The sequence below is a fragment of the Arvicanthis niloticus genome, chromosome 22, assembly GCF_011762505.2.
Source record: "Arvicanthis niloticus isolate mArvNil1 chromosome 22, mArvNil1.pat.X, whole genome shotgun sequence".
NCBI lineage: Eukaryota > Metazoa > Chordata > Mammalia > Rodentia > Muridae > Arvicanthis > Arvicanthis niloticus.
Window position 1 is genome coordinate 14,817,482 of NC_133429.1, and position 25,261 is coordinate 14,842,742.

General features: G+C 43.3%; 1 protein-coding gene and 1 non-coding gene across 3 annotated transcripts; both read right to left on the reverse strand.

The window, feature by feature from the left end:
• Positions 1-4,562: 4,562 nt before the first annotated feature.
• Slc25a3 (solute carrier family 25 member 3) lies at positions 4,563-11,854 on the reverse strand. 2 transcript variants are annotated; one of them, XM_076919972.1, is made up of 8 exons: positions 11,695-11,854; positions 11,326-11,474; positions 9,663-9,784; positions 7,207-7,386; positions 6,382-6,563; positions 5,745-5,917; positions 4,974-5,084; positions 4,563-4,896 (listed from the first exon to the last, which is right to left on the reverse strand). In XM_076919972.1, the coding sequence occupies exons 2-8, from the start codon at positions 11,468-11,470 to the stop codon at positions 4,736-4,738; spliced, it is 1,074 nt and encodes a 357-aa protein (XP_076776087.1). In that variant the 5' UTR covers positions 11,471-11,474; positions 11,695-11,854; the 3' UTR covers positions 4,563-4,735. The 2 variants fall into 2 exon arrangements, with proteins under 2 accessions (XP_076776087.1, XP_076776086.1); XM_076919971.1 differs by lacking the exon at positions 9,663-9,784 and adding an exon at positions 9,951-10,075.
• LOC143436503 (small nucleolar RNA SNORA53) lies at positions 5,991-6,235 on the reverse strand. The gene has a single exon (XR_013106473.1). It is a non-coding gene; the product is annotated as a small nucleolar RNA SNORA53 (small nucleolar RNA).
• Positions 11,855-25,261: the final 13,407 nt, after the last annotated feature.

Genomic DNA, 25,261 nt, shown 5'->3' on the forward strand with positions numbered 1-25,261 from the left:
GTCGAGGACAACACCCACACAACTCACTGAACATCAGGAAGTCCAGCTTGTCCCTACATGGAGCCTTCACCCTACCTACCATCTCATGTCTTTGGTCATTGAAGGTACTCAGCAAGCTACCAAAAAATAAACCCATAAAAATATCAACCCAGCCATTTAACTCTGACATTTAATCAGTCCTGACTGCGAAGTATGCTAGGGCAATGGTGGCACAGAACTTGGGGAGGCGGAGGGAGCCAGCCAATGTCTAATTGATGATTTAAGGGGTTCACTCTATGAGACAGAACCCATACTTGACACTGCTTACGTGACCAAGACCCAGTGACTAGATAGCCCAGAGACCTAGGGTAAAACCAAATATTACAGGTCTTAAAAAATAAAGTTAATAAAATGATTTCTAATGACACTCTGCTATATGTATACACCAGCGCCTTTTGTTTAGTCATCATCAGAGAAGCTTCAGCAGACAAGAACAAATACAGAGATGCACAATCAGACACTACTTGGAGAGTCTAAATGGGATGTCTCCATCAAATCTCTCCCCTCAGAGCTCAAGGGATCCCTCAGAAGAGGAGGCAGAAAGAGCGAGAGGGGATGAAAGACAACAGAACAAGGCCCTCTCAGTCAACTAAGCAAGGTATGTGCAACAAGCAGAGCCTGCATGGTCCTCTACATAGCTATTATAGCTTTTCAGTTTTTCCATAGGACTCCTGAGTATGAAAATGACTGGGTCTCTGACTCTGGTGTCTGCTCTTGGGGCTCTTTTCCTTCTGTTGGTTTGCCTTGTCTAACTTCGATGTGATGGGTTCTGCTTTATCTTATTATATTTTACTTTGTCGTGTTTGGTTGTCATATAAATAAAAATGGCCTAGGGCTGGAGAGATGGCTCAGCAGTTAAGAGCACTGACTGCTCTTCCAGAGGTCCTGAGTTCAATTCCCAGCAAGCACATGGTGGCTTACAACCATCTGTAATGGGATCCGATGCCCTCTTCTGGTGTGTCTGAAGACAGCTGCAGTGTACTCATATAAATAAAAATAAATAAATCTTTAAAAAAAAAAAAAAAAAAGCCCCCCATAGGCCCATAGAGAGTGGCACTGTTAAGAGGTGTGGCCTTGTTGGAGGAGGAAGTGTGTCACTGGAGTGGGCTTTGAGGTCTCAGATGTTGAAGCCAGGCCAGTCCCTCAGGCTTCCTGCTGCCTGGATTCTGATGGAGAACTCTCGGCTCCTTCTCCAGCACCATGTCTACCTGCACGCTGCCATGTTTCCTTCCATGATGATAACAGACTGAACCTCTGAACCTGTAATCCACCCCCAATGAAATGTTTTCCTTTGTAAGAGTTGCCATGGTCATTCATGTTGTCTCCTCACAGTAACAGAACACTTAGCTGTACTCTCTAATGAGAGACAGGGAGTGGATCAGGAGGGGAGGGAAAGTCCAGAGAACTGGGGGTAAAGGGCAGGGAAACTAGCCAGGATATATTGTGAGAAAATAAAAAGGAAACATGGGTTAAGAAGATTTATACGTATGAGTGTCTTGTTTTCATGCATGTCTGGTGTCCTCAGAGGTCAGAAGAGGGAACTGAATTTCCTGCAACTAGAATTATGAATGCTTATAAGCTGCCTTGGGTGCTGGGAATCAAACCTAGGTCCTCTGCAAGGACAAATGCTCTTTACCACCAAGGCTTAACTTTTTTTTTTTTTTTTTTTTTTTTTAAGATTTATTTTATTTATTTATGTATGAATACACTATCACTCCCTTCAGACATACCAGAAGAGGGTATCAGATCCCATTACAGATGGTTGTGAGCCACCATGTATGTGGTTGCTGGGAATTGAACTCAGGACCTCTCTGGAAGAGTAGCCAGTGCTGTTAACCACTGAGCCATCTCTCCAGCCCTCAAGGCTTAAATTTTATGTATATGAGTATTCTGCCTGAACATGAGGGAGCTAGGCACTGAACCCAGGTTCCCCAGTGCTCTTATGCTCTGACACTCCAGCCTTTCTTCTTCTTTATGGATTGGTACCTAAATGCTATAAGCAACACAAACTTTCTGAAAAAGTTTCGTCTATGACTGCTTTATTTTTGGTAGAATGAATGATTCTGTGTCTCAGAGACAACATTACTGTGACCCATCCTGATAATGCTATTTGTATCCATGGTGATATATATACTTAGAAGTACTGTGTAACTCCCAAATTAACAGCAAGATTTTGACTTAAATCAGCACATCTTAGACCCTTCCCTACCTAGTATTACATGTTAATAAGCCCAGTTAAAATATGGCCAAAACATTTCTTGAAGCTTTTAATTTACTCATAAAGTCACTTATCAGTTTGATAAGTGCACCAGTCACACAGAGCAAACAATCTAGCAAAATCTGCCTTTGAGATTTAATTGCTCTTAGAGGTGACTATATGTGAAGCTTCTGGAAATTAAGTCATTTGTCTTCGATTCCAACAAAACCTGCCAATCTCATGCACTCCTCTCATGGATGTCCTAGTCACATGTCTAAAACAAAATATCCAACATATGTAGACTTGAATACTTAGTGCATTTATTTATTGGTACATCTGAAACCAGAAGATCTCAAAAACTAGCAATCCTCCTACCCATATCTGGGGTTACAGGTATACACCCATTGAATTAAACTTTCAGGGGTGGGTTTTCCCAGAGACAGGGTTTCACTGTGTAGCTCTGGCTGCCCTAGAACTTGCTATGCGGACCAGACTGGCCTCAGACTCAAAGAGACCCACCTGCCTCTACCTCCTGAGTGTTGGATTAAAGGTGTGCATCACCACTGCCCAGCTGAATTAATACATTTTTAAGTGGACATTTTACTTGGATTGAGGAACAAATGTTAGTGTAGCAATTAGAAATGGCTTTGCACTCTCTGACTGGATAGAGCAATTATCAACAGCTTAAACATGGCATACTTTGTACCAACACCTACAAATAAAACCTGTTCAACAAAACTTGAGTCCTACATATGGCAATAGCCATGCCTCAGCTACAGATAGCTAACTGCATACCCTGAATAGATTTAAGTCCCTGATCTATTTTGGGTTGGCTGCACCAATCTATTTTCAGTTCCGCTTGTTCTTACCTTCTGGCTCAACTACCATGTTAGCAAGAAATTCAGTCTTAGGCAAGGTGTGGTGATACACACCTGCAATAACACTCTCAGGAAGGAGACAAGCCAAGAGTATATGATGAGGACCTGTCGCAAAAAATTTTTTTACTTTCTTTTTCCTTGTATTTGTGATACGAAAGGTCATATCCTAAATCAACTTCAGCCTAGCTTTTACTAAAAGCCTTAAAAGCTCCAAGACCCAGCTGCCCTGGAACCACCATGCAAAATAATATGCTAATACGCTGGAAGGGAGCCTTTCTAGCCCAGGCCAATGATAAGATGTAAAACCCAGACAGCTCAACAGATACTTCAAAAAGCCTGAGACTTTAGGCCATTAACTTTTAGGTGTTTTGTGACACAGCAGTCAGTATACAATGCATGCTGCCATGGCTGCTAAGTATAACAGTAACCATCTGCTTAGACCCAGAAATTGCCTAAGTTTCACCTAACAATTTCCTTTCTCTTCAGTACAGGTATAAATTTAACATGCAGCTAACAAGATGCACAACTCTTAAATTTAGTTCAATGTTCTTAGGAAACAGATTTGTAATGAAATAAAGCATCTCTTTATTGGAATCCTTGCAGAAATAAGCTATAGTGGCTATTACCTGTAATCCCAGAAAGCTGAGGCAGGGGTCATCTGACTGGCCTCACTGTGGTAAGCTCCAGAGTAGCAGCCAAGGATACAAAAGGGAGACCCTTAAAACAAGAATTCTTGAATCACCCAAGCCCCTCCAACACATGCATGCATACATACATACGTCATATATATCTTATGTAGAGATTGACAGCCCTCTACAAATAAGCAAGGACTTTAAGGCTAGAATCAGAAGATAAACTGGGTCTTTGTATTTCTGAATAAAACAAGCAGAAAGCTGAACATCAGTATAGCTTTAAAAGGTGGGCTAAACCTCAGAAATATGAATGAAGCTGCACCTCCAGTTTTGCTCAGTTGTCTAGCAGTTTCTCATTAAAATCCAACTGAAAACAGTGGACACTCCATCCAGTCTGGCTGTGTGAAAAGCAGGTCACCTTAGGTCTTTTTAGCAATCCTGCTTTGAATGAGAGTCCTTAGCTATCATTCCAACAATGAGCCTAATTTGGGTGTGTTTTTACAAACAGATCAACAGACCCACTAGCATGAAAAAGTGAACGTGAGACAAAAATTTGCTATGCTAAAATTAGCTAGTCAAAAAGTGAAACTACAATTCAGTGTTATCCATACTTAATGACCATGGTTTTGAAAACCCAAGACCATTTCCTAACCCAGGAGCTTCTTAAGCGAGGGGACAATTTAGGACTAGCACCAATGGTCAGTTTATACTTTTTTCCTGGGGGGGGTGGGGGGGGTGGGAAGACAGCTTAATTCTTCTATTTTAGGACTAAATCTTTTTTCAATACTAATTTTTAAAATAAAAAACTCACAGACATCATGAATAGATGGGTTTATTTAGCAGTAAGTTTGAAACTCTTGCTTTAAGCAAGGGTACTACAGTAATTATATCAGGAACAGACATTTCCTACACTGTCAAATATATAAAAGTTCCTTTGCACTTTCAACACTGATCAACAAGCAGATTCAGTCCATGTTACTTTGATGTATCTACTCAGTTAACCCAAGCTTCTTCTTCAGAGACTCTGGCATCTCAGGTGGAGGAGGGCGAGGGAGCCTGAAGTAGACCTTCACGGAGTCATAGATGAACCACTGTAGTGCAGTCAGGGTGCCAATCATGATGATTCGGGCGAAGAGCCCCTTCCACACACCTGGTTCAGAGAGGAAACATGAGTGCACCGGCGCCACCTACCCATGCAGTGGTACTTCTCAGGAGAGCCTCACTTACCTCTAAACCCAAGCCTCTGCAGGACCTGGGACGCAGTGCTGCCTTTCTCTTTATTCAGCACAGAGACCACAGAGTCAGCAGGGTGGGAGACAATTGCACAGAAGACTCCAGCTAAGGGGAAAGGGAAGAAAAAAAAAAAAAAAAAAATCAAGAAACCTCAAAGTATAATTCCTGCCTCAGCCTCCCAAGTGCTAGGATTACAAGCATGTGTCACCACATTGGCTTTAGTTTTATTATTTAAACATTTAAATTTAGATTTACTCACTTTGTGAGTGTTTTCCCTGCATGTATATATGTGTGCCCACATGCATGCCTTGTATGTCTATGAAGATCAGAAAAGGGCACCACATCCCCTGGAAATGGGGTTACAGATGCATTTTCAAGCATGACAGTGGCATGTAAAGTAATAATGGCAACTATAGAAAACGATTTGGGGAAGTATTTAGAATCCAGCAGAACATAAAAACAGGCAGATAAAAGTGCTTCCTAACCTTTGGAAATTTTTCTTCACAAAGGGACCAATAATGAAAATGATATAATTTACCTATAATTTCATGAACAGGTGTGTTCTAAATAATTCATAGTAGCCAGGGTGTAGTGATGCACACCTTCAATTCCATAACTTGGGAGACAGAGACAAGTGAATCTCTGAGTTCAAAGCCATCCTGGCCCACACAGTGAGTTCTAAGATAGCCAGGGTTGTAAAGTGAGACCCTGAAGATATATACATGGATGGATAGATGGATGGATAGACAGAAAGACAAGCCATACCTATGTAACCTGCCACAAATGTCACAACCAGCTGCTCTGCCTTCGTACATTCACTTCGGGGCTTAGGAACCACAAATTTGTACAAAGCTTCCACAGTACGTTCAAAGCAGGCAAACTTCATCATGGTGTACGGGATCTGTCTCATCCACAGAGGAGCAACGCCCTTGTAGAACCTAGGAAGTTAGGACAGGCATTCACACAGGTGCCTAAGGTAGTAACTCAGCAGAGGTTTTCACCATCTACACAAGTGTCCGCACACCAGTCGAGTCCTGACGGTAACATATGACAGCGTAACGCTGTCATTTCCATCAGAACCTGAAGACTAACATGCAGGTATATTAGTCTCACATGCCAATGACTCATGCACCTTTGACTGTACAACCAATAAAGTTGCTGGATGTTTCTTAAACTGGAACTACAAGAAACAAGAAGTTTACAGGTAGAACTCAGTTCAAGATGCATCCACAAAGGTGGATCTAAGGAAGCATGTTGTCATCTAAAACATGCAAACTGACAGTGTATATCAGAAATGTCCTAACAAGCCCCACCCACCTGAGTCCAAAGATATTTAGACAAGTATCAAGTCATTTTCAGATAGACGAAAGAACTTGACTATTTTAGGAAAATGCTCACTTACGCATTTAAGCCTTCTTCTTTATACATTTTGGGAACAGCTTCTCTCAATGTGTTGGCATAGCCAGGCTGGGTTTGAATTCGAACTTTAGCAGCTTCCATAGGAGCCAGAGCAATGTCAGCAAAGAATTCAGCACTGGCAGAAGCAGCTAAATACAGTGATGTGCGCCACAAATAGGTGTTCTCCTAAAAGTCAATATACAGAACATACGTGAACTGCTGCCACGCTGGCCATTTCAATCTAACCTTGTATGACAATGTAACCTCAGATATTTTAAAAATATTCCTTCCTCTCCCCGTTTTGGTTTAAGATCTAACTTCATCAGTCTATCCCAGTTTAGTCTTGTTGTATGGGACAGTCTGGCTTCAAAAATCACAATATATCTAAATGCTAGGAAACAGATGTACATTACCCTGCCTGACTTGTCTAAACTACTCTTTTATTATACAGTCCATAAATAACAGTATCAGAATGAATTTATAATGTCTCCAAGCCTCATGAACTAGTACAGGGTATATGCTCTGAATAAGCATGGGACACACAGTAATCCTATACTACACAAAAGGAATCCCAGACTCTCACACATCAACCACACTTACTTAGAAATTCGACACAGTACATTAAGAGAAGCTAGAATCTCTCACAATACACTTTGCCTTTCATCCCATCTCTGCTGTTGCTGGATATGCCTTACGCCTTATGAACTGAGACATGCTGCACTCTTTCTGGGGCCATTTCTTCAGCCATAAAATAAGACAGGTCAAACAAAAAGCACAATATCCTTTCTCAAACACTTGGGACATTTAATGTCAAAGTAAAACCACATACCTCACCAAGTATGTTGCTATATAAGGCTTTAAAGACTTCATAAAAGCCGAATTTGCAGAGCCCTTGCATGGAATAGCCAATCAAAGTTGGGGCCCATCCTTTAGCCAAACCACGAACACCATCTTCTTTCAGTGTAATAGAGAATCCATTAAATATGCCCTTGTACTTCTGAGGGTCCACCTTTAAAATGGGAAAATGTCAATATAAAAGAAACATCTATGTTAAATTAGCTGTGTGGTTTTTTTATTTGCCAAGTTATTTTATTTACAATGAGTTTTATAAAAATAAGATTTAAGAATATCTAACACTTTTCACACTGTATTCTACTACTGTTTTTAAAATTTAACTACAAAAAAAGATATATGTAAGTTCTTAGCTTAATATAAGCTAAACACCTATGTTTTTAAAACTTTTGTGTGGTATATTCATGCATATATGCTTCTATGTAAATGTATGTGGAGGACAAAAGTTGGGAACTTCCCTTTATTTTGGAATCTCCCTTTACCACTGTACCTAGCTGGCCAGTGACCAACCTCCAGGGACCCTCCAGTATCCATCTTGCTAGTGCTGGGATTACAGATGTGAGTGCAAGACCATGCCCAACTTTTTACACAGATACTTAGGGATATCACCTAAGTTCTCAATTACATAACAACACTATTGACTGAGCAATCTTTCCAGCCAAACTGGGAGGACTTAGGTGGTTAAAACAGGGTCTCTATTCCAGGCTAGTCTCAAACTCATAGTGATCTTCCTGCCTCCGCCTCCCAGATGCTAGACTACAGGCATGAGCTATCACTTCCAGGCTCTATTTACAACTGTTTTTATAAACAACTTCTACATCAAAGTCTAGCTTCCTTTAAATTATACTTAACTCTTGGATAGTCCAAACTATAAAATTCCAACAACAAAAAGTAAAACATAAAATTGCTCTTAAGATATAAGTCTGTATTCCTGATCCTGGAGTCCTTTAAGCAGATTATACTACACTACGAACCACTGTGAATATCAGATAACCAAACTAAATACAATTTTAAGAGGTACAGCATCTCTTTTACTTCAGAAATTAAATTTATTCCAAAAGTCACGCCACGTTTCAGGACTTACACTTGGTATCTATTTAACAACAATGTGGGTAAGGGAGCTTATCTCACTCTCTGCCGGTACATCACCTTCCTCTCTCCCTCCTAATATTTCACCTTCCTTTCTCTTTTAGGTAAGGAGACTTCTAATCCTGTTTGGGACAAATAAATTTTTAATGTTTGATTATTTTCAATAATTATATGATATTCAAATTATAAAAAACACAGAAGAGGCAATGCTCACAACTTTTCCTATAAAGACAATACGAACTTCTCTGAAAAATAAACATGTTCTTTGCCTCAATATTTAGGGACAGAAAGTTACTTCACATAAGATTACACACAAGATTGTCTGCCTATTTTGATACATAAAATACTTATGCAATGACTACTTGGGGTCTTGAATTAGTAGGCCTTGAAAAAGACCTCTGGCCGGAACTGAACACCAGCAGTTAAGACCCACGTACAGAAAGAGCAGAACAATTAGCAACCTACACCCATGAGAGGCGTATTACAAGAAAGCTGAAAAGCTCACTGGTAAAGTACATATTGCTCTTCCAGAGGAGTTCAATTCGCAGCAGCCAGGCTGTGCAGCCCATAGCCGCTCCATAGTAACTCCAACTCCAGGAGACCTGAAGATCTGATACCTTCCCTGGGTACCCATATACTTTTGTAAAAATAAAAATGGCAATAACATTAAATAAATAAATGGAACTGAGGCTGCTTCCTATTGAAGTCTGTAGCAGTTGGGATGTCTACATTTCTCATGTGTGATGGACTTTGCAAAGCTGGGAATTGAGGCAGAAGAGATGACTCAAGAGTTAAAAGCAGTAGCTGCTCCTCCAGAGGTTCTGGGTTTGATTCCCAGCACCCATCTATAACTGGGTTTCTAGGGAAGCAAATGCCCTCTTCTTTGGACACCAGGCACATGGTGCACAAACATACAAAGCTGGAAATGTACAATGTCCTCAGTGGTAGAGGACACTCCAAGCACACATACTTAAGACATTGATTCCAGCACAAATAATATGTAACAATAATAAGAAATGAGGCCATCAATTTGAAAGGGTAGGAGGTGGAGGCATGGGAGGGGCTGATGGGAGCAAAGGGAAGTAAAATAATTGTATTTTAGTAAGATAAATCACATACACAAGACACATCAGGTCAGTACCAGGCACTTGCCCGTCAAACCTGCCAACCTGAGCACCATGCTTGGGTTCCCTATGGTTTAAGTAAAGAATCAAATACCAAAATCAAATCCAATTTATTTCCACACTCACCCACCCACCTAATATATATTATTTATATAATAAAAATGTTATAGCAAATAATAAAAATTAAATATAAATAAAAACCACTCATGCCAATACAAACCTGCATGCGGCATTTTACTAAATCCAGAGGAACAACAGCAGTGTGTGTCAGCCCACAACTTAAGACCCCACCAAAGCCACACAGTGCATAATACTTCATGGAGCCAAATTCACAACTGTACTCTGTAATAAGACAAGACACACCATGCATTTTAATATAGACTTGTATTAGTGTGCCGCATCAACTTACCTCCTGGGTAGTTAGGTTCCCACACAGCTTGTTAGTAGCAGTCTATATCTTACAACTTAGGTTTCAACAGTATGTTTCAGTCCAGCATGCAACACAAACCTGCATTCTGCATTTAACCAGATCTAGAGGAACCAATGCTGTATGTGTTGTGCCACAGCTAATAATTCCTCCAAGTCCACAGAGGATAAAGAATCTGCCAGATCCATATTCACAGCTATACTGCTCTGTTTGATTGAAGAAAAGAGATCAATTATTCCTTCAGAGACTAAGGAAGTCTAGGGGAAGAAAACTCTACTTCCTTTTAATACAGTACTATCACTCGTGTGCAGCTTTAGCTACCAGTCACAATTAGGTAGAAAGATGAGTCCTCATAGTGTAAATTGCATGGACGTCCCTGTCAAATCAGATCACTAAAATTATTAGGCTGTGTATCTGTGATATACTATTTTCTAAAACTTCCTGTATTGGCAACTTCAACTAAAAGCAGTTACTAAGAGCACCCTCCAAGAACAGCCCAAATTCAAAAGAGCACTTAACATGTGCAAAGCTTGCTAACTTTAACTCCAGCTATTAACCAACTACCCACTTATGAACTAAACCACATATGCCTAGTTCCCGAAGTCAAAAACATACAAATATTTGCTTTAGCTTTTGAAATCAGAGGAAAAATGATAGGACATAGTAAGAAAGGAGTTTTCCAATCCCGTTTAAGACACAACAGAAGTGCATGAATGACCGGGGTGTGGGAGGGGATTTCTGTTTCTCAGGCACAATGTAAGTAACGTTCTCTTGAGGCATATAATTCAGCTTTTGGGTTTCTCTTGTACTTATGTTGCACTGGGACTTAAAACATACAATTAGACTCAAACACCTAGAATCCCAAAACATAAAGTCAAAGGAATGCACACCTCATATAATCTGCAAGTCACCTCCTCCACCACTAGGACCAAAAGCAAGAGGTCCCCAACCCCATTACCTCTTATACAATCAAAGATAAAAAAAAAAAAAAAAAAAAAAAAAAAAAAAAAAAACAAAACTTGGGAACGGAGATCAAAGCAGAGTTTTCCAGATTTTTTTTTTTTTAAAAAAGGCTGGTTAAATAAGACATTATGGAGTTGCCACTATGTCTGGCTAGTGGTTAAAAAGGAGACTTTGCCTAGCAGACTTGGCTGACCAAGCGGGCTCACAGGGGGAAGATAAAGAAGTTGGTTACCAGCTCTGCCTCTACTCCCTTGGGGACACGGAGGTCACCGAGTGGCGCTCGGCCTGGGCCCTTCCACGCCCTTGAGGGAGGGCCAAAGATCCGACAGCGGCCTAGGGCGTCAGAGCTGACATCCCAGGGTCAGCTAGAGACCGGTCCTCAGGTCCAGGGCTGGAGCGTCCTTCCCCGACCTCCAGCTCCCGCCCAGGTCTCGGAGGCAGAGCAGGGGGCAGCATGGAACCAGCGCTCGCACAAGGCAGGGTGTGACCTCACCTTCCACGGCGGCGGCGGCCAGGTGGCGGGAACGCCGGGGCGGACCCGGGGGGCTGCGGGGACCCGACAGGCCATCGTGCACCAGCTGCAGGTGTGGCGCGTTGAAGGGGTTCGCCCGCGCCAGGTGCGCTACGGACGAGAACATCCTCCTGCGGGGGAGACAGAGGGCGGAGGTGAGAGAGACCCGGCGCCGGGCAATGTCACCGGAGACCCGCCAGACATGCCCGGCTCTGCGCCCTTGAGGAGGTCACAGCTTCTTCCCCAGGGACGCCGAGCCCGGCCGGGCCCACGGCCAAGGCGGCGGCCACAAGGGACTCAAGGCTCCGCGCCCCGCACCCTCCGCGGCGAGGCCCGGCCGCGCTCACTTGCCTAAGATGGCGAACACCCAACCGCTCGCTGGGCAAGGTTGCGGCTCACAGAGGCCGAATGTCCTCCCCGCCCGAAGATCCGTGCCCTTCGCGCGGCGTCACCGTGACGCACGCAGAGCGTCACTGCGCCACGCGCTTCTCATTTGCCGAGAGGAGCGCGGAGCCTAAACGTCATCGCGTCCTCCTAGCAACCCTATCCCCGCCCCCGTCCAACCTCAGCTCTTCCGGCTCGACTGGTGCGCAGGAGGATTCCTACTGCGCAGGCGCGCATGAGTGGGTTGTTACTTTTTTTTTTTTTTTTTTTTTTTTTTTTTTTTAATGTGTAGTCTTGGCCTTGGAAGGGCAGGTGACCTACCCACTCTGTCCCTTCACCTTCGGGTGTTTCTCCTTGGCGCCAGGAACTTTTACATGTCTTTAAGTGATTGCGGGCATAAACTTTTTAAGACACGAATGCTTAAGTGATACGTTATTCAAGTATTGAAGCTAGGATATCACTACAAGATCTTATGTCGGAATTCCTGCCATCATCAAACTTTTTAGAAAAAATTCCACTCACTGACTTTAGACATAGGCATGTCTAAATTTTCCACCGAGTTCTGGTGGAAAGGATATACAGGAAGAACTCACAATACATAAAACTCACAATAATGTCCATGGCCCCTGAAAACGGTCAAAGCTTCGTTCCTGGAGGTACAGGCATGCGCTGAAATGAAAGTAACCTATGGATTGTGTGTGCTTCAGACATTTAGAAGTATCATTACTCTCAGGTCAACAAGCAGGGAGAGTTTAGAAGGAATCAAACCTGTTATAACTCTTGCTTTTAACATTTTCCTGAGAAATTCACCTCATCTTTATTAAGCCTTTTTATCTAACCCAAGACACCACTAGAGCTGGCTTGTGTACTGACTGCTATAGTTACACTAGGTCTATCTCTGCATTCAGTGCTCGGCTGTGTCGTTTAAAATTTCTTAACATTTGCTGGGCAGTGGTGGTGCATGCCTTTAATCCCAGCACTTGGGAGGCAGAGGCAGGCGGATTTCTGAGTTCGAGGCCAGCCTGGTCTACAGAGTGAGTTCCAGGACAGCCCGGGCTATACAGAGAAACCCTGTCTCGAAAAACTATAAAAAAAAAAGAAGAAGAAGAAAGAAAAGAAAAGAAAGAAAGAAAACACAGATAAAATTTTCATTTACTTATTAAGAAGTTCTCAAAGGAACATTGAAAGAACGTTTTTCTTCACGAGTGGTGGACTGCTTGTCAATCAAGTTCTACCACTAAACAGATGTGTGGTATCCGGCTCTCCACAGATGTGACAGCAGCCTGACCGAAGTCCTAACACACAAGTATGGCAAGAGTTGGCTTTCCATCGAGATGGAGTTCATTAACAGACAAGCAACTTCCACTGGCCAAAGAAAGGTCACAGAGTCACTGCTGTCACCTAGCAACCTTGTCCAGTCCTCTCCAGCCCTGTTACATTCCCTCCTTCCAGATTGGCAAAAGTCTCAGGAAGAATTCATCAACAGAGGTTACAGGAGGGGAAGGAGTGACAGATAAGGTAATAAAGTACCCAAACACCTGTTTGCCTTAGGCCCTCACTTGTCTGGCTCACCCACATAATTCGGTCTCGTGAAGACAAGCAAGTCTCTTTACAAGGTTTATAAAGTGATTCTTAGAGTATAGTGACGACTTTCTAATCTTTTCCTGCCTCTACCCCCTACTCCCAACACCAGATAATACTGTTACGGTTAGATAAAGCTGGTGCCCTTCACCTCGGCACAACATATGTATCTGGCCCTGAAGGTGGTGGACGGGATCCAGGGCTAACTGAGAGAGCAGTGTTTATCTGTTCTGTCAACAAGGTGACCTTCATGTGGTAAAGGCTGCTGTTTCCGTCCTGCTTCCTGAGTGTTATACAGGTTTTTCTTATACTTAACCTCAAATCAAAACCGCATAGGGAAGGGAAATCTGGGAAATAAAGTTGCAGCTTAACTAAAGAGAAGTCACAAGGCTGGTTTGATAGCTCAGCAGGTAAAGGTGCTTACTGTGCAAGCCTTAAGGCCCAAGTTCAATTCCCACAATGCACATAAAGATGGAAGGAAAAAAATCAAGTCTACAAAGTTGTCCTCTGACTTACACACATACAGAGAGAGAGAGAGAGAGAGAGAGAGAGAGAGAGAGAGAGAGAGAGAGAGAGAGAGACATTGTTAGACATCCACGTGCAGCTTAGAACAGCCCACACCAGACCAAATGGTTCCAAGGTGGGGGAAGGGTTATTCAGGAGATAGGGAGATAGGGCAAAGGTAAGGAGGGGAGAGAAGTAGAAGAAGAAGATAGGAAGAAGAGAGCAAGGTCAGGGGGTTCTGCCTGTTTTATATGGGCAGTGAAGTAGCCTCTCCCAGGTAAAGGTGAGGTAGCCAGGTGGATCCTAGGAATGTATGGCAGTTGCCTTGGCAACGATGTAGGGGTCACCTAGATGTGATGCCACTGGGTTTGAGCCAGATACCAACACACATCACCACAGGGAGGAAGTAGTTAGGTCATTGGGGACATACAGAGGTGGAGAGTGATTAACTCTAAGGAGAGATGGTGATAAGACGTGGCTAGCTCTACAGGGTGAAAGTACAGTGTTTTTAAAGGTCCTTCCTAGCAGGAAGAAGGAAAAAGCATTCACCATCTAAATATCTGCAAACCAGGATCCAAAGAATGTGCTACGTTATTAACTTTACAATAATCCACAGAACACAGTCCAGATGAACTGGACATGGTAGGAGTCAGCAGCCCCAAGCCTTAGTGTCTTGTTGTTTGTTTGCTTTCTATTTTGAGACAAGGTCTTATATGTAGCCTTGGGTGTCCTGAAATTTATTATATAGACCAGACTGACCTCAGCAGAGAGTCACCTGCCTCCACCTCTAGAATGCTGGTATTTGAGGCGTGTGCCACCAGGCTTGATTATCCCTGCATCTTTAAAGTCCTTGAAGTGGGTAGATTAGATGGCTAGGTGGTTAAAAATCGATCGCTGCTCTTGAAGAGGGCCCAGATTCAGTTCCCAGTACCCACATGGGGGTATTACAACCATCAGTAATGTCAGTTCCTGGGATCTAGTGCCCTCTTCTGGCCTTTGTGAGCATCAGAAATGCACAAAGTGTACTTACGTTCATGCGTGCAAAGCACTCATATACATAAATTACAATAAGTAATAACTCTTTTTTAAAAAGTCCTTAGCCAGGTACACATCTTTAATCCTAGCACTCAGAAGGCAGAGACAGGCAGATCTCTGAGTTCAAGGTCAGCATGGTCTGCAGAGTGAATTCCAGGACAGCCAGGGCTACACAAAGAAACTTTGTCTCAAAAATAAATAAAAAGTCCTTAACTGTGGCATTAATCTCTTGATATCTGCAGGAATATAGCACTGCTCTGGCTTAATATTTTCGGATTTCTAGTAACTTCTTCTGGCTCTTTCATATAATAACACCCCTTGTCCCACAGACCAGAATCTCAGTGGGGGGACTGTGCCAATACTGAGTTCATACATCCCAAATGTACATTTTAGAACTGGAGAAATACCACAAGGGTTTTGGGGTGACACCCAGTGAAACAGACTTCATCCACAGACTACTGATTACAGACCTCCAAAGTCTCGCTTTAGGCTGGTGACCTATATGGCTTTGTGGGTCTCTAAGAATTGATGTCAATTCAGAGATAGCATCTAATAATATGTTTGGAGAGTTTTTTTTTTCTTCTTCTTCTTCTCTTCTTCATTGAATAGCCAAACTTGTAAATGAATACAAGTCAATTTGGGAAGAACCAGGTGTGTATTAGCCACGTTTATCTATTATAACAGAACCAATGGAATAAATATATTTTACAAAGGAGATTTTAGATTGGCTTATACTACATGGGCTGGGGAGGCCAACAACGGCCGTGTGTGTGATGGAGAAGAGAGATCCCAGTAGCTTGCTCAGTTTGTACATTAAGACTGGAGGCCTCAACAATCCCAGTCTGGCACTGAAGATCTGGACGATTCTGGAGAATTTCTGTTCCTTCATCAATTGAAACCCAAGGAAACTAGGTTACCGTGTTAGTGACAGATGGCAGCAGCAGCAGCAGCAGCAGCAGCAGCAGCAGGATTGGAGTAGATGCACTCACCAGCAAGGAATGGCAGAGGTTAGGCAAAAGCAACACTGTTTTCCCCTCAGACCTCTTTCTATCTAGCTCCTGCTAGAAGTTGCCATCCACTCTGAGAGATGGTCTTCCCTACCCAGTTCATCCTTCCAGGAGGCACCCTCAAAGATTCTTAAAATAGTGCATCCCATAGTTGATTCCAGTCAAATTGAGAACCAAGAATTTACCATTACAAAGAAGAAACTTTATGACAAAAAACTTGGGCGATATAGCAGTATCTTCCTTAAGGAAGTATCTGTGCCTTCAAAATTTGCATGTTGTAATTTGACATCCCCCCACCCCAAGGCAATGCTATTAATGAATGGAGACCTAGGTTGGGTGGTGGTGGTGAATGCCTTTAATTCCAGCACTGTGGGGGTAGAGACTGTAGGATCTCTGTGAGTTGAAGGCTAGCCTTGTCTACAACATGAGTTCCAGGATAGCCAGGGCTACACAGAGAAACTGTGACTAAAGAAGGGGAGGAGAACCTGTGGTGCTTTGAATAGGAATGGCCCCAATAGGCTCATATATTTGAATGCTTAGTCATTAGGGAGTACTTGAAAAATAGTCCATCTACAGGCACATGGGTCCATACCTACTTTCTGCTTATGATCTGGGCCACTATGAAATAAAATGTATTATGCATTTGTCATAATTTGAACTCCTTACCCCTTAAGGTACCTTTTTGTTGTAGATACTGAGGGTCTGCCAACAGATGGGTATACTACAGATACTGCCAGCCATGGCAGCCAGCTGTACATTTGCAATGACAGAACCTCAAGAGAAATCCACTCACTTGGCTCTTGTATCTCTGTACTTGAGAGGCAGTCAGTTGGGATGGAGCATCTTCAGAGAACCCAAATATTCTTCAGAAAAGAGCAGCTTCAAACGTTATTGGAATGGACTAATGGGCTTTATTCTTCTGAGAGAAACTGAATATTGCTGACAGTTGCACAGTTACAATTAACCTATACGCCACTAGCAATTGTTCAATATTTCCATAATTTGTGCCGCTCTGAAACATTGTAGGAAAGACGCCCTCCAGTATTTACCCTTTTGATTTCAAGAGTTTCAGATTTTAAAAATATTTAAATTATTTCTCATTTAAATTACAAAATAGAGAAACACAAATTTCAAGGTAGACCAGTTATCCAATTTTCTTAAACAGGGTGGTTTATCCATTTAGATAATTTGTTTTTCCATATTAGAATGATCAGATTGGAATTGGGAATTAAATGAACAAAATTTTATTAGATGTATTACTTAAACCATAGAGCCAAAATCTAATGATGAATTTTATATTTTATTTGTTTATTTGGTTGTTTTTGAGACAGGTCTTTTTGTTTTGTTTATCGAGACAGGGTTTCTCTGTGTAGCCCTGTCTGTCCTGGAACTCACTCTGTAGACCAGGCTGGCCTCAAAAAATCCACCTGCCTCTGCCTCCCAAGTGCTGGAATTAAAGGCATGCACTCCCACTGCCCAGCGAGACAGGTCTTACTATATGTCCCTGATGGTCCTGGAACTCACTATGTAAACCACGATGGCCTTGAACTCACAGAGATCCACTTGTTTCTGCTGTCACTGTCAAGCACTGGAATTAAAGATAAGCAGCACCATGCCTGGCATTACATCTTCTACTTTTAAGAACATATGAGGGGCTAGAGAGATGGCTCAGCGGTTAAGAGCACTGACTGCTCTTCCAGAGGTCTGAGTTCAAGTCCCAGCAACCACATAGTGGCCCACAGTCATCTGTAATGGGATCTGCTGCCCTCTTCTGTTGTGTCTGAAGAGAGACAGTATACTCACATACATAAAATAAATACATTTTAAAAAATATGATTAGTTGGGCCTGATGGTGCATGCCTGTAATGCTAGCTATTTAAGAGGTTAATGCAGGAGGATTACAGGTTTGAGGAGAGCCTATGCAACTTAGTTTGATCCTATCCCAAAATAAAACAAAAGTGTGGGGGTACATTTTAGTGGTAGAGTGCCTGCCTAGCCAGAGTAGCATCCTGGGTTTGATCCCCACTGTTGTGCCAAAGACCAACCTCAGCTTGGAGAGAGGTTCTGAGGAAGGGGTGTCTGGGAGCTGTTAAAGAACAACACAAAGTCATATTGTGGGTTACGAGCTGATGGCTTAAGTTCTGGCCAAGAGACCTTTCCACACAGCACTCTGCAATTCTAAAAACTCTCTGGATAGTTCATCTCTTAGACACCAAAAGGCCAGTGTTTTATTTACATATCAATTCAGTCTTTATTCCAGGTTCCCTTCTGATTATCCCATGAATCAGTAGCCCATGAGCCCAGCCTCTTGATTCTTAGGAGGCAAGCACATTTTTTTAACGTTGTAAATGAATTCAGAGATCTGTCTGCCTTTGTAAGCACAGACAATGAGCTAGCTGGGTGGGATCCCATCCTAAAATTACCATTTCCACCATGCCTGGGCCCAACCTAGCTCTGTCCCAGGCTGAATTTAAACTCAGGAATCTGCCTGCCTTTGTGTTTTCTAACAAGCTGGCTTGTAGTGCCTCTGGTCTTTTAGATGTGCAAAGCATCTTATACAATCCATACGGTATCCTTATATTTTATATAGTTGAGAAATTAAATGTTTTGAACTCATGTTATCAGAGTTATTTCCCACATCCTTAAGGTCTGTCCTGAAGGTCTCAACATTTACCATTTTGCTGAGACATTAGACATACCTTCTCCTCCTAGACTCATGCTGTCTCTATGGAGTCATTAACCTTAGCAGAGAGTACATTTCTCAAAGGAGAAACATGAAAACATGTACATTATTATACAAACAAGCCTTATGCCACAGCAACCATCAAAACTTGTAGAGCCCACGGGCTCTTCTCCAGGTGTGGGGACCATGTCATTACATAGCCAAGCTGGACTTGGCATTACTGCAAATAAAATAAAATGTAAAAATGTGTGTGTGTGTGTGTGTGTGTGTGTGTGTGTGTGTGTGTGTGTATGTATGTGTGTGTGTGGGTGTGGGTGTGTGTGTGTGTGTGTGGGTGTGTGTGTGTAACTGAACATCTGAAGGATATATAAATGGAGATTGATTTTTAGGATGGTCTAAGTTGCTATAAATTCCTTGTTGTCTTAGTTACTTTTCCTGTTGCTGTAATAAACACTAAATGATGGCTTAAATGAGAATGGCCTCCATAGACTTACGTATTTAAACCCTTGGTCCCCAACTGGTGGCACTGTTTGTGGAGGTCTAGGATGTGTGGCCTTGCTCAGGAAGTATGTCACTGAGGCAGGCTTTGAGACTTTAGAGATCTGTACCACTTCTAGCTCTCTCTCTCTCTCTCTCTCTCTCTCTGCTTTATGCTTAAGGTAAAAAAGATATGAGCTCTCAGATTGTTGCTGCTCTACCCACCATGCTTGCCTGCCGCCACACCTCCCCGCAATGATGCTGATAGCCTCTTACTCCTCTGGTACCATAAACACTTTCTTCTATAAGTTGCCTTGATTATGGTATTTTATCGCAGCAGTAAAGTGACTAATACCTACCATAACCAAAAGCACCTTGGGTTTGGAAAGGGATTATTCGGCTTACAGCTTACAGTCCATCATCAAGGGAAGAAGTCCAGGCAGGAACTGAAGCAGAGATCATGGAGAAGTGATCACTGCTTACTGCCTTGCTTATCTTGCTGTCTTATACAGCCCAGAACCACTGGTCCAGGGGTGGCACCACCCAGAGTGGGCTGTGCTCTCTCACATCAGTAATTAATCATGAAAATGCCCCCACAGACCTTCCCCCCACAGACCTTCCCCCCACAGACCTTCCCCCCACAGACCTTCCCCCCACAGACCTTCCCATGGGCCAATATGATGAAGTCCATTCTTCAGTAGTGGTCTCCTCTTCCCCGGTGACTCTAATTTGTATCAAGTTGAGAAAAACTAGTCACCTCACTTGTGTAATGATAAAATCCAAAATCCCCTACACTGTGTCCTTATATGTCTGTGGCATTATGTGTACCAATTTTGATACTGACTTTTGAGCAAAGCCGTTTCTTGCAATTTGAATATGGCCTATATGTTTGAATACGGTCTTTATATATTAGTGTTTTCATAGCTCTATTACATCAGTGAATTTCTTTCTGAGTAAATGGCTAAGCCTCAGCCTTCACTACTAAGAATTTTCAGGGCCATCTATTGTCTCTGAACACTGAATCTATGAGCATCTAGGGTGCCTCTTGGAAGTTGAAGCAGCATCTCCCAGATGGTCCTCAAATGAGGGCTGCTCCCAGAAGAGCACCTGTGGCTTAGCCTCCATTGCAGCTGCACCACCTGCAGTTGGCTCACCTGCTGCTGCACCCTCCTGGTCAGCCCAGACCTGGTCAGCCCAGATAGCATCCACTGCAGTTGGTGTGACTGTGGGCTCTGTAGTGCGGCACATTGTGGACCACACCATCGCTGGGGCCTGCAGTGGAGGTGGTAATGCTGAGCTTGCAAAGCCTGACATCACCAGGAACCTGAGTAGGGGGAAGAGAACTGCTGGACCAGCAGTTTTGTAGGCCTTCCTCTCTTGAGATCAACTGGCTTCTAGAGTGTGCCCAGAACTAAAGGGACATCAAGCTCTGTAATGGCTTCAACTAAGCGTGTTGGCAGTGCAGAATTGCAAATGGTTGAATCTAATTAAGAAATTCAAACTGAAGAAATGTAATTAGCTTTACATAATTGGGGACCCATACATCTAACAGCTCCGTTGCAGCCGGGTGGTGGTGGCGCACGCCTTTAATCCCAGCACTTCAGAGGCAGAGGCAGGCGGATTTCTGAGTTTGAGGCCAGCCTGGTCTACAGAGTGAGTTCCAGGACAGCCAGGGCTACACAGAGAAACCCTGTCTCGAAAAACAAAAACAAACAAAAAACCCACAAACAAACAAACAAAAAAACTAACAGCTCTGTTGCTTCAGAATGGCCATGAAAAAGCTATAACTATAGATGTTCACTGAGACTTGTAGGGTGGTTACTGGGCAAGGGTTGGACCTCCTTGAACTAACTGTATTGTATTTTGTAAGTTAATAAAAATAAACTGGTTTTATTCTGGGGTGGGGAAGGGGTTTTTAGGGCTGGAGAGATGGCTTGGTGGTTAACAGCACTGGCTGCTTTTCCAGAAGACCTAGGTTTGAGTTCCAGCATCCACATGGCAGCTCACAACTATCTGAAACTCCAGTTCCAGGGGATCTGATGCCCTCCTCTGGCCTCTGTGAGCACTAGGCATGATCATGCTACCAACCATACTTATAGGCAAAACATTCATGCACATAAAAATAATCTTTTAATATCTAATAATGCTAGGAGGGATGAGTCATGCCTTTAATTTCAGACTCAAGAGGCAGAAACAAGTAGGTCTTTGCAAGTTGGAGGCCAGCCTGATTTATATTCAGAGTTCTAAGCTAGCCGAGGTTATATAGTAAGACTCTTAAAACCCACAAGACAAGAAAAGAGAAATTTGTTTGTTTGTTTATTATTTTGTTTTTAGAGACAGTATTTCTCTGTGTTGTCCTGGCTGTCCTGGAACTCATGTTTAGACCAGGCTAGCCACAAATTCAGAAATCTACCTGCCTCTGCTTCCCGAGTGCTGGGATTAAAGGAGTACACCACTACTGCCCACCTAAATTTTAAAATATCTTATTTTTTATATGCCCTACTATTCACTCTTTTTTTTTGTTTGTTTTTTCGAGACAGGGTTTCTCTATATAGCCCTGGCTGTCCTGGAACTCACTCTGTAGACCAGGCTGGCCTCGAACTCAGAAGTCTGCCTGCCTCTGACTCCCAAGTGCTAGAATTAAAGGCGTGCGCCACCACTGCCCGGCTCCTACTATTCACTCTTAAGAAATTCTGTGAAGGGGAAAAAATAAATCAGGTGAAGGCAAGGTAAAGTCACATACATAAAAGAATATGACCTGGGCATGTGTTGGGCCTTGGATGAGGTAACTCCATTTAACCTGCCACCTTCAGTCAGGTAGGACACAGGTATAGGGCGTGATTAACAAGTTTCTACCTCCAGAGATTTAAATATTAATGAATTATCAAAAGGCCAGGGGCGTAGCTAATTAAGTTCTTCCCTCCCCTTTCCCCCTCCCTATAAAAGTCTGGCTCCACTGGCTTTTGGCGGGGAAGCACATTCCATCTATACCCACTCAACATGCCATGAACAATAAAGCTTTGGAAAACTGGACTCCACGTGTTGCCTGGTCTCGCAGCCAGATTCTCAGCTTTTGGAATCCTGGAACCTTGTCGATACAGCTGCTGGCCCGATACAGCTTCGTGAATATGGGACCCTCTGCGGTGGTGTGGGAAGCCCGCCACTGAGACCCCGCCGCCGGACTCCCTAACCCCCCCCCCTCGAGATTTTTTTCCCCACAGGCATGGTGGCATAATCTCAGCACTTGGGAGGCGGAGGCGGAGGCGGCAGATCTTTGAGTTCAAGGCCAGCCTGGTCTACAGAGCCAGTTCCAGATTAGCCAGGACTACACAGTGAAACCCTGTCTCAAAGAAATAAGCAAACATATAAGCAAAAAGGATACGTTGGGCTGGGGACGTGACTGGTTGTCCAGCATGCATGCATGAAGGCCTGGGTTTGATCCCTCACATTACATAAAACAAACTGTGGTCACTCACATCCGCAATCCCAGGACTTGGGAGGTGGAGGTGACACAATCAGAAGTTCAAAGTCATCCTGTGTTACATAAAAGAGCTCGGGGCTAGCCTAGGGTGTCTGAGACTTTGAGCTGGAGGCTAGCCTGGGGTATCTCAGACCTTGTCATTGTTGTTTTTGTGTTTTGAGACAGAGTTTCTCTATGTAGCCCTGGCTGTCCTGGGACTTGTTCTGTAGACCAGGCTAGCCTGGAAGCCTGGAACTTAAAGATTCATCTTCCTCTGCCTCCCAAGTGCTGGGACTAAAGGCCTGTGCCACTGCCTGGCCTGAGGACTTGTCTTAAAAAAAAAAAAAAAAAAAAGACAAAACAGAGAAGTGAAAGTTGCCTTTTCTTCCAGAAGCTACTCAGGAAGCCCAAGTAGCATTTCGAGTTAACTTCCATGCTGCTTGCTTAGTTCTCTCTGGCCTGGAGCAGCTATCTCTTCCTTTTTTTTTTTTTTTTTTTTTTTTTTTTTGCGTTGGAATTTTGAAAAATACAGGAGCTCAGGGTACACTGTGGAGAATGCTAGCCCATTCAGGTTTCTCTGACATTTTTGGATGATGTGATTTAGAGTGTGTGTGACGGCTGGGCTGACGCAGGAGGGCCTGTTTCTGGGTGACTTGCAAGAAGCCCTAGATACCACTGATTGGTTCTATTACTCGAGAGGTGAACTTTGATGAGCAGAGTCCTCTTCATTTTGGTGTTCAGTTTTCCTCTGTAATAACAGGTAATTTGTGGGGGAAGGGACTCTAAAACCATGAAATACTCTGCTCATCAAACCTCCTCTAATTTTCACATCAATAGACGACTCTTGTTTTGTTGTTTTGACAAGCATTTTCTCTGTAGCCCATGGAGTGCTGAGATTAAAGGCATGATGCCTCCCATGCCTAACTGCCCACCCATGGCTCTTACCTCAGTCAGCCACTAGGTGTTGTCTTAGGGTTTCTATTACTGCAAATAGACACCATGACCATGGCAGCTCTTAGAGCTACATTGGGGATGGTTTATGGATTCAGAGGTTTAGTCTATTATTGTCGTGGTGGGAAGCATGGTGGCCCGCAAACTGACAATGCTGGGGAGTTCTGCATCTGGATGGGCAGGAAGCAGGTCTTCCTGTGACTGTGAGCCACTGACCCTGGGCTTGAGCTTCTGAGACCTCAAAAGTCTGCTTCCTAGTGACCCACTTCCTTGAACAAGACCACCTCCCCAACTGCCCTACTTCCTATGGACCTGTGGCTGTCATTTTTATTCAAACCACCACAACTGTGATGGTTGACAAACTGTCATTTCATATTCATATTGCCTCTGATGTGGCCAGTGTAGACCTTTGAGTCTGATCCTTTGGTCTTTTGACAAGTCCCTGTTATTTCTGCAGCACTTCCTTATTTCATGGCACATCACAAAGTCACAGGCTCTTAGCTTACCATACACCTCTCTTCCTCACATCTTCCCTGGCAACTCTTCCTGTGCCTGGAACTCTCCCAGAATTCTCTCTGCCTACCAGATGTCCCCCCTTCTATACTACCCTTTCCTATAGGCCATAGTTTTTTTTTTTTTTTTTAATTGACAGGAGTTACATTTCAATAAAACACTCAAGATATTCTCTCTGTAAGGGCTTTAACTCCAGCTCCAGGGACTCTGATGTCCTCTTCTGACTTCTGTGGTACCTGTACTGCCTACAAATCCACACACAGAAACACACAAACATGTAGACTTAAAAAAAAAAAAAAAGCCCACATATCCTACAAGGGTTGGTTTTGCTCATCAGAGGATTCTCAGAACATGTACGGAAAGTGTTCCATAAATACCGTCTGAATGACTAACAGGCACAGCTCAGAGATATCGGAGATATCACTGCAGTTCCAAGTTCAGGATCACCACAAAGCAGTTTCGGTCTCCACATTATTCTGTTGGAGCCAATTATCACATTACTGCCTCAGCTTAAAATAGATTTCTGTGCCTTGCAGTTTACAGATAACAGATTAGAACCAGGCTAAAAAGATTCCTTAGCCAGGCAGTGGTGGCACATGCCTTTAATCCCAGGACTTGGGAGGCAGAGGCAGGTGGATTCTGAGTTCGAGGCCAGCCTGGTCTACAGAGTGAGTTCCAGGACAGCCAGGACTACACAGAGAAACCCTGTCTCAAAAAACAAAACAAAACAAAACAAAAAACAAAACAAAAAAAAAAAAAAAGATTCCTTTACCTTTAGTGTCCCTTTTTTAACTTTTGTGTGACTATTCAAAGCACATGCACATGGGCACACCCACACCCACAAGTGTAGAGGTCAGTGGAAAATTTGTAGTAGCTGGCTCTCTCCTTCCACCATGTAGGTTCTGGGGTCAAACTTTGGCCATCAGGCTTGGTGCAAGGCATCTTAATCCACTGAGCCATCTCTCTGGTTCCAGGGTCCCTTTTCAAAGTGCTGCGCTTTCTTTCTTTCTTTTCTTTTTCTTTTTTTTTTTTTTTTTTTTTTTGGTTTTTCGAGACAGGGTTTCTCTGTGTAGTCCTGGCTGTCCTGGAACTCACTTTGTAGACCAGGCTGGCCTCGAACTCAGAAATCTGCTTGCCTCTGCCTCGAGTGCTGCACTTTCTAAGTGGTTAGAAAGTGAATTTCAGCCGGGCAGTAGTGGCACATGCCTTTAATCCCAGCACTTGGGAGGCTGAGGCAGGTGGATTTCTGAATTCAAGGCCAGCCTGGTCTACAGAGTGAGTTCCAGGACAGCCAGGGCTATACAGAGAAACCCTGTCTTGGAA

Bases quoted from the DNA above. Each gene is read 5' to 3' on its own strand.
- Slc25a3 (XM_076919971.1), bottom strand. From the start codon at position 11,470: ATGTTCTCGTCCGTAGCGCACCTGGCGCGGGCGAACCCCTTCAACGCG. The intron at 7,387-9,950 runs GTTTGTGTTGCA...CCCATTTTAAAG, and splicing joins TGGTTAAATGCAGAATGCAG to GTGGACCCTCAGAAGTACAA. The intron at 4,897-4,973 runs GTAAGTGAGGCT...TCTCTGAACCAG, and splicing joins GCAGAGGCTTGGGTTTAGAG to GTGTGTGGAAGGGGCTCTTC.